The sequence below is a fragment of the Platichthys flesus genome, chromosome 7 (genome assembly GCF_949316205.1).
Source record: "Platichthys flesus chromosome 7, fPlaFle2.1, whole genome shotgun sequence".
Classification (NCBI taxonomy): domain Eukaryota; kingdom Metazoa; phylum Chordata; class Actinopteri; order Pleuronectiformes; family Pleuronectidae; genus Platichthys; species Platichthys flesus.
In genome coordinates, this window is record NC_084951.1 from 28,096,135 (window position 1) to 28,105,929 (window position 9,795).

At 50.3% G+C, this 9,795-nt stretch overlaps 1 protein-coding gene across 1 annotated transcript; it reads left to right on the top strand.

The window, feature by feature from the left end:
* The first annotated feature begins 2,350 nt into the window (after nt 1-2,350).
* Nucleotides 2,351-3,265, top strand: LOC133957260 (coxsackievirus and adenovirus receptor homolog). Its single transcript, XM_062392749.1, has one exon. It carries the CDS (start codon nt 2,351-2,353, stop codon nt 3,263-3,265), a length of 915 nt encoding a protein of 304 aa, XP_062248733.1.
* Nucleotides 3,266-9,795: the final 6,530 nt, after the last annotated feature.

The following is a 9,795-nucleotide window of genomic DNA, read 5'->3' on the forward strand; positions in this document are numbered from 1 at the left end:
AGGAGGGGTGTGATGTGCAGATGGAGATGAGAGGAGGGGTGTTATGTGCAGATGGAGATGAGAGGAGGGGTGTGATGTGCAGATGGAGATGAGAGGAGGGGTGTGAGGAGGGGTGTGATCTGCAGATGGCGATGAGAGGAGGGGTGTGATGTGCAGATGGAGATGATAGGAGGGGTGTGAGGAGGGGTGTGATCTGCAGATGGCGATGAGAGGAGGGGTGTGATGTGCAGATGGCGATGAGAGGAGGGGTGTGATGTGCACATGGAGATGAGAGGACGGGTGTGATGTGCAGATGGAGATGAGAGGAGGGGTGTGATGTGCAGATGGAGATGAGAGGAGGGGTGTGATGTGCAGATGGAGATGAGAGGAGGGGTGTGATGTGCAGATGGAGATGAGAGGAGGGGTGTGATGTGCAGATGGAGATAAGAGAGGAGGGCTGTGATGTGCAGATGGAGATAAGAGAGAAGGGATGTGATGTGCAGATGGAGATGAGAGGAAGGGTGTGAGGAGGGGTGTGATGTGCAGATGGAGATGAGAGGAGGGGTGTGATGTGCACATGGAGATGAGAGGAGGGGTGTGATGTGCAGATGGAGATGAGAGGAGGGGTGTGATGTGCAGATGGAGATGAGAGGAGGGGTGTGATGTGCAGATGGCGATGAGAGGAGGGGTGTGATGTGCAGATGGAGATGAGAGGAGGGGTGTGATGTGCAGATGGAGATGAGAGGAGGGGTGTGAGGAGGGGTGTGATGTGCAGATGGAGATGAGAGGAGGGGTGTGATGTGCAGATGGAGATGAGAGGAGGGGTGTGATGTGCACATGGAGATGAGAGGACGGGTGTGATGTGCAGATGGAGATGAGAGGAGGGGTGTGATGTGCAGATGGAGATGAGAGGAGGGGTGTGATGTGCAGATGGAGATGAGAGGAGGGGTGTGATGTGCAGATGGAGATGAGAGGAGGGGTGTGATGTGCAGATGGAGATTAGAGGAGGGGTGTGATGTGCAGATGGAAATGAGAGGAGGGGTGTGATGTGCAGATGGAGATGAGAGGAGGGGTGTGATGTGCAGATGGAGATGAGAGGAGGGGTGTGATGTGCACATGGAGATGAGAGGACGGGTGTGATGTGCAGATGGAGATGAAATGATGGGTGTGATTTGCAGATGGAGATGACAAGGCGGGTGTGATGCGCAGATGGAGATGAGAGGAGGGATGTGAGCTGTGGCCAGCCTGTGGTCCCGCCCCTCTGGGGCAAAAGCAACATTTTGTAATTTGAAATACATGTAAACTGATAGGATTGTGGAAGGCCACCATATTTCAACCTTTTACCATTGACTTTGAACTGTGACCTCAAACGACCCAAAATGTAGAGGGCAGATAGCCACGTGCCGTGGCTTTTGTCCTTGCTGGGTTAGACAGGAATCTGAGGAGTTTCAGGCCTTCAGCATCGATTCATCTGAGCTCTGTCCCGGCGGCTCAGTCAGACTGCAGAAAAGCCTTTTCGAGGCCAAGCAGCAAAGGGTGGGGGATGGGCAAAAAAGTGAAAATTATAATCTCGTCCGAGAGATGCGAGCTAGGAGTCTACAGAAAGGTGGGGTCGAGGAGAGCGCCGTCCGATTGGAACCGAGTCTCTAAGCTGCTCCCCGGCCAAGCTAGGGGGCGTCAAATGGTCAAAATCCCAGCCTCTTCTGGGGCTGTAGCTCGGCCAGGGAAGGGCCTAGAGTGGCGCGGGGTACGGCGTCTGAGAGGTCTCAGGGGGCCCCATCACATATCCGAGGCCAAGGCCGCTGGGACGCTAGGGGGTGCAAGAGGTTAGACTTGGGGCAGCTTCCAGATTATGGACAGTCCGGACTTGGAAGTGCGTCTTTTGGAAGCATTCCATATTCTCGCTTATTAGTACGTAACTTGGAAGCATTCCATATTCTCGCTTATTAGTACGTAACTTGTGGAATCTTCCACATTCTCACCTTTTGCCAGAGGTCAAGTTTTGAACTTCCTGTGTCAACAGGAAGTCGGCCAAATCATCGGCAACATGCGAGCGGTGAAGCTGCACACAAGGCACGTCCCTCCTCAGCGTTGTTTAAAGACTGCAGTAGAAAGAGGGTGAAGGTAAGTCAACATGGGTCACCCCGACAAGCGTTAGTCACGTTTCCCCTTTGGACACTAAAGATGTGGTGTATTTATTTGTTTGGCTTGACTTTTGCTAGCGCTCGAAACGATGCTAATTAGCGAGCTAATGCTAGTGCAATAGATAGGAATTTGGAAGCAGATTGTCTGCTTCCACATTCTCACCTAGTCCCATTCATTTTTCATCCCCCCCCCCCCCCCCCCAGGAAGCGTTTCTCATCCAGAAACCATGGACAGGCTTGCTTTCCGACTTCTCATCATCGTGGCACTGACAGCTAGAGGCCTGGAAATCAACACCAGCACCGGCAAGATTTTGGAGAAGGCTGAGGGAGAGGACGTGAAGTTGGCCTGCTCCTTCACTCTTGCCCCGGAGGATACAGGAAATTTGGAGATCGAATGGAGTGTGAAGTCCATACGCCACCCACTGGACGCGGCAGAGTTTCTCCTGTATACGGCTGGGCATATCTACGACACGCTCTACGACCCTCTGAAGGGCAGAGTCTACTTTGACTCAGAGGACCCTGAAAAAGGAGACGCGGCCATTCATCTTTTGCTGCTGACAACCAAAGACACGGGCATTTACTACTGCCAGGTTAAGAAGGTTGTGGGCATCATGAGAATCTATACAGTCCTCAGAGTGCTCAAGCCGCCATCAAAGCCCAGTTGCAATTACATAGAGGGGGACCAAACCAAAGTGCTACGTTGTCGATCTCAGGAAGGTGCGGCACCTATCCAGTACCACTGGTCAAGAGTAGCACCCGGGAAGCTGCTTCCCAACTCGGCGCTGTTGGACAAAACGGCAGGCACGCTCACCATCCACGAGGCCAATGAAGGGACTTACAAATGCACTGCGATTAATCGTGTTGGAATGAAAGACTGCTTCCTGGAACTGAACCTACCACGTCCTCCAACGGTGACAATGATTGTAGGAGCCGTGACAGGGGGCCTGGTCGCCATCATGATCATCGCTTCCATCACGTACCTCATCGTACGGCGCGTTTGGTGCCTACGGCATCCACCGGAGGCAGAAACCCCCAATGAGATCGTGGAGGATGCAAGTCCCCCCCAACAAACCACAAGATCAGTCTCGCCCACGCCACACGCCGCGGCCGGGCGGTTGAGTACAATTGTGACGTCATTGTGATGTGCTGTCGGGCCTGTGTTAGTTGTTGACCTGTTGTCGACCTGTTGTGAGCAAATAAAGTTCACTTGGAAGCATTCCATTTTCTCGCCTGTTATTACGTAACTTGGAAGCATTCCATATTCTCGCTAGTTGTCCATAATTTGGAAGAGGTTAGACTTGGGGCAGCTTCCAGATTAAGGAAGATTCCACATTCCCGCCAGTGGAAAAGGTTAGACTTGGGGCAGCTTCCAGATGATGGACAGTCTGGACTTGGAAGTGCGTCTTTTGGAAGCATTCCATATTCTCGCTTGTTATTACGTAACTTGGAAGCATTCCATATTCTCGCTTATTAGTACGTAACTTGTGGAATCTTCCACATTCTCACCTTTTGCCAGAGGTCAAGTTTTGAACTTCCTGTGTCAACAGGAAGTCGGCCAAATCATCAGCAACATATGAGCGGTGAAGCTGCACACAAGGCACACTCCTCCTCTGCATTGTTTACAGACTGCAGGAGAAGACGGCGCAGGTAAGTCAACACAAGTCACCCTGACAAGCGTTAGTCACGTTTCCACTCTGGACACTAAAGATGTGGTGTATTTATTTGTTTGGCTTTGACTTTTGCCAGCGTTCGAAATGATGCTAATTAGCGAGCTAATGCTAGTGCAATAGATAGGAATCTGGAAGCAGACCGCGTGCTTCCACATTCTCACCAAATCCCATTCATTTCCCCCCCCCCCATTTTTCTATCTAAAATTACTTTTGATATTGGAATTGACAACTGCAGATTCTCTCTACTAAACAGTGTTACTGAGGAGATCCCGATGCCCATGCTGGAACTCCGGTCAGAAGAGAACCATGGGTGCCCGCCGGGACTCCAGCCCGAGGAGAATGCCGTGGTCATGCCGGAAACAGAGTCCGAGGACAACCAAAGGAACATGCCGGTTTCCCTGTTCGATGCGACCCTCAGGTGGATGCGGGAATGGCCCGAATACCTCGTGGTGCGCACAACCTATCTTTTGGTCTTTTTTGGTCTGTTTATAACTTTTGTTATTGCAATCTATACGTGGTTCATGGTGTTGATTTTGAATGGTTCGGTCTGCCCACCTAGTGGATGAAGCGGGGAGTCCTAACTCTGCCTGATGATGAACCTACACCACCGGCCCCCCCACCCTCCCCCAATCCACACCACTTCCAACCACCCTTCCTACCCTACTGTCCAACCCTCGACTCCTCCATCCCCCCCGTCGCGACAGCTCCTTCTCCCCCCACCAACCTACACCACCGGGGAATGTCCACAGGAAAAAAGTGTTGGTTGTGCTGCCGAAAAGACATGAGGGTCAGGCGCCTGAATCCAGAATTTAAACAATTCTGGATTCAGGCACCTGACCCTCACTGGACGCAGATGTAGTCACTGTTGTTTTCTATCATAGGTATATTCGATGGATTGCCTTGAGGTCTTTTACTGTTTTTGACGACAGAGGTTTTTAGCACAGGAAAAGTTGAATCAACCTTGCGTGTTCTAAAGCAATAAAAATTTTACAAAAATCCTTTGCTGGTCATTATTGCCGCCTCGTAGCTATACTTTGGTAGCTTCCAGGATCTAGAAGGCTCCGCCATTCCACATTCTCGCCAGTGAAAAGGTTAGACTTGGGGCAGCTTCCAGATTATGGATGCTTCCAAAATCGGTACTTCCAAATTATAAAGTACAGACTTTGGAAGCATTCCATATTCTCGCTAGTTGTCCATAATTTGGAAGAGATTAGACTTGGGGCAGCTTCCAGATTACGGAAGATTCCACATTCCACATTCCCGCCAGTGGAAATGGTTTGACTTGGGGCAGCTTCCAGATTATGGACAGTCCGGACTTGGAAGTGCGTCTTTTGGAAGTATTCCATATTCTCGCTTATTAGTACGTAACTTGGAAGCATTCCATATTCTCGCCTATTAATGTATAACTTGGAAGCATTCCATATTCTCGCCTGCTAGTACGTAACTTGGAAGCATTCCATATTCTCGCTTATTAGTACATAACTTGGAAGCATTCCATATTCTCGCCTGTTAGTACGTAACTTGGAAGCATTCCATATTCTAGCTTATTAGTACGTAACTTGGAAGCATTCCATATTCTCGCCTGTTATTACGTAACTTGGAAGCATTCCATATTCTCGCCTGTTAGTACGTAACTTGAAAGTGCGTAACTTGGAAGCATTCCATATTCTCGCTTATTAGTACGTAACTTGGAAGCATTCCATATTCTCGCCTGTTATTACGTAACTTGGAAGCATTCCATATTCTCGCATGTTATTACGTAACTTGGAAGCATTCCATATTCTCGCTTATTAGTATGTAACTTGGAAGCATTCCATATTCTCGCTTATTAGTATGTAACTTGGAAGCATTCCATATTCTCGCTTATTAGTATGTAACTTGGAATTAACATGAATGGTGCGAATGTGGAATCTTCCACATTGCGTCTATTAAGCCATTGTCTCCCACCCACAGCCCACAGCCCCCGCCCACCACATGACATCCTGTGGAAACAGAAAGTGTGCTGCAGAAGGTGGACTGAGGAGCCAGGTGACTGTCTGGAGCACGCTGGTTTTGTGTGTGGCTGAAGACACAGGTAAGTGGCCATTTATGGTGTCGAAACTGGCATTTCTCTAGGTTGTGTGCTGATTGAGGCAGGTTGTGTTTTGTTTCTGCTATGTTTGAAGGCTTTTCCGAGCATTTTGCGAGTTGATTAGCAAGCTAATGCTAGTGCAATAGATAGGAATTTGGAAGCACATGGTTTGCTTCCACATTTTGGACAGTCTGTTGCTTCCACATTGTGGACAGTCTTTTGGTTTTCAGGGCCGAAGTCGCCTGGATTCTGAGGAAGGAAGATGGTAAGTAGACCCCAACGGTGGTTTATAATTTGTTTTAGAAGACACCTGCTGCTTAGTTGTCTGCCTGTTTTCCATCCATCGCATGCAGTCTCCACCATCGAAGCTGTGCGGGTTGTGCTACCGCAGCTATGTGAGGCTTAAACCACACCTGGAGTCTGCTCACACGATCCCCAACAGTGTGGAGTTTCAGCTCCTTCTAAAATATGGGAATGCACGGTAAGATGACGTGATGATTGATGATGTGTCTTGGCTGTGCTTTTGTGACAAGGGGGCCGGGGGGGGGGGGGCTTCCAGAATCTAGAACACTCCGCCCTTTCATATTCCCGCTTATTAGTACATAACTTGGAAGCATTCCATATTCTCGCCTGTTAGTACGTAATTTGGAAGTGCGTACCTTGGAAGCATTCCATATTCTCGCCTGTTAGTACATAACTTGGAAGCATTCCATATTCTCGCTTATTAGTACGTAACTTGGAAGCATTCTATATTCTCGCCTGTTATTATGTAACTTGGAAGCATTCCATATTCTCGCCTGTTATTACGTAGCTTGGAAGCATTCCATATTCTCGCTTATTAGTACGTAACTTGGAAGCATTCCATATTCTCGCCTGTTATTACGTAACTTGGAAGCATTCCATATTCTCGCTTATTAGTACGTAACTTGGAAGCATTCCATATTCTTGCCTATCAGCATACAAATTGGAAGTTTGGGAATAATGACCTTTTTGTCTTTGCTGTAGAACGTCAAATCCGTTGGACTGCCCCATTTGCATGAAGGAACGCCTGGTCCGCCTGGACAAACATCTGCAGGATGCGCACCAGCTCTCATATCCTGATGTAAGTGTATACGTGTGGTTGGTCTGGGTCTGGGTCTAGCTCTTACGAGGTGGAGAGGAGCCAATTGTTAAACAGCTCTGGCCATTTTTAACAGGAACGAGAACCCCTACTGACGCAGGCGAGGAGGGTTGTTATCGCGAAGGAATTTGCGGAACTTCGCTCCCACGGGCCCTACCCGCCATTGGTCTCCACACTTGGGGCTCTCAGCGAGCCAGGTAAGGGCTGTCTGTCTTCCCTCCCAGGTGGGGTACGGGGTGAGGGAACGGCAGTGTCCCAAAATCATGCGTGTGCTCTTCTTGTTTTGTCCTCCAGAGGACGTCGAGGATGTCGAGATGTATCCAGATCCCCCCGACTCTTCTGGACAGCCGGTCCCTCCCCCAACTCCCGATAAGAGAACACCGCAGGCCCGCCCTGCTCCCGCTGCCCAAAGCAATGGTGGCAAGGAGGTGGAGATGGAGGAGGAGGAGATGGAGATGGAGGAGCAGGGGCAGGAGCAGGAGGAGGCGGCAGAAGAGTGGGTGGTGGAGAAGGAGGAGGAGGAGGGGGAGGAAGAAGGGGTGGCAGAGGGGGAGGAGGAGGAGGAGGAAGAAGGGGTGGCCGAGGGGGAGGAGGAGGAGGAAGAAGGGGTGGCAGAGGGGGAGGAGGAGGAGGAGGGGCTGAAGGGGGAGGAGGCTCCACCATCCGTCCGGGCCTGGTCAGGTGGGGTGTCTACTCGGAGGTCTACTTTTCAACTCCAGCTTCCTGATGAAAACAACAACGAGCGGCCCTGCAGGTGCGCTAAAATCCTCAGACGGTTGGTAGCACTGGAAGGTGAGGTGGCAATGGCCAAGAAGGAAGCGGCAGCAGCCATGGCGGTTGCCATGGCAGCAAAGGCAGAGGCAGCCTTGGCGGCGGTGGCATCGCCTGCGGCGTCAGCGGGGGGGCAGCATCCCACTCCCGTGGTTTTGGGGACGCCAGGGAAGCAGCCCGGGCGGAAGTCGCTGCAGACGACGCCCAAATCGGCCGCAAAGGGAGAGCATTTTCGCAAGCTTCGCAAAAAAGGGACTCTGTACGGTAGGTAGGCGGTTTGTTTGTTTGTGTGTTTAGATGGGGGCTGGGTTAGACTTGGGGCAGCTTCCAGATATGGAAGATTCCACATTCCACATTCCCGCCAGTGGGTTAGGGTTAGACTTCCAGGTTATGGACAGTTTGGACTTGGAAGTGCGTCTTTTGCCATATTCTCGCCTATTAGTTTACAAATTGTAAGTGCATGATTTGGATGTTTGCTAGATACGTTTTTTTTTGGGTTCTTGTCCCCTCCCACTGCAGAACGGGTCATCGAGGACTTCAGGGTATTTAGGCTGGGACCGCGGAATGGTCGGAAAGACCTTGATAACGCAAAGCAGGTTGCCACTCACTGTCTCCGCTTTTGCGCTTACATGGTGGGCGGAATGCCCGAAAGTTCGACCAGGGATGACTTGCGGTTTTTAGCCCGCACGGACAAGCTGAGGAAGTAAGTTTTTATGGGTTCCTCCTCCTTTGCAAAGTGTCACTACTCTCTCTCTCTCTCTCTCTCTCTCTCTGCTCACCATGTGCCTCAATGCCTCTTCCCGCAGCTTTCCTGCTTACTTGAAGAGTAAGGGCTATGAGCCCACCACCATCAGGAACATGGTGATCAATGTGGTCAACTTCTACAAACACGTGGAGCATGCCTTCCTGAAGCTAAGTAAGCTCAAGAGCGAGGACATCGGCAGGGTCCTGTACGAGCTCAAAAGGCTCCAGGCAGAGATCCGCAGGGATGTGGTGGTTCGCCAACAGAAGGTCAAGCAGAAAAAGACTTGTGAGTTATGTTTATGTTTTTTTGGGAACCGTACCACTTTTGGCAGGGGCTAATCCTCCTCCCATCTCTGCAGTCACCCAGCTGGATTCAGAGCAAGAGCTTAATTTCCTAAGCACTGCCAGGAGAAGAATCCAGCAGCTGCTGGGTAAGTGGACCTCCTCGGCGGCAGTGCACATGTTTTTAACCTACCTACCTGCCGCTGATGTTTTGTGTGTGTGTGCGTTTCTAGATGTCTTGGCCACTGGCAAGGTTTCCCCTAACCATGACCATTCCATGTTGATGGGCTACCTGATGGGATACCTCTGCATAATCAGTGGCCACAGATCGGTGGTGCTCACAAGCATGCTTAAGGAGCATGTGGCTAATGCAGACATCTGGAACGATGGCAGTCGATACCAGGTCCTGGTGAGTACTGTGAGGGGGGGGGGGGGGGGGGGGGGGCTTCCACCCTTCCACATTCTCGCCAGTGAAAAGGTTAGACTTGGGGCAGCTTCCAGATTATGGACAGTTCGGACTTGGAAGTGCGTCACTTGGAAGCATTCCATATCCTCGCCTGTTATTACGTAACTTGGAAGCATTCCATATTCTCGCTTATTAGAACGTAACTTGGAAGCATTCCATATTCTCGCTTATTAGTACGTAACTTGGAAGCATTCCATATTCTCGCCTGTTATTACGTAACTTGGAAGCATTCCATATTCTCGCTAGTTGTCCATAATTTGGAAGAGGTTAGACATGGGGCAGCTTCCAGATTATGGACAGTCTGGATTTGGAAGTGCGTCTTTTGGAAGCATTCCATATTCTCGCCTATTAGTATGTAACTTGGAAGCATTCCATAGTCTTGCCTATTAGTGTATAACTTGGAAGCATTCCATATTCTCGCCAATTAGTATACAAATCGGGAGGTCTTTGACAGTGGATCCTTTCTTACTTCCTTCCTTCCTTCCTTCTTTCACAGGTGGATGAGCATAAGACTGTAAAGACCTTCGGCCAGGCATCGCTGGTGCTCA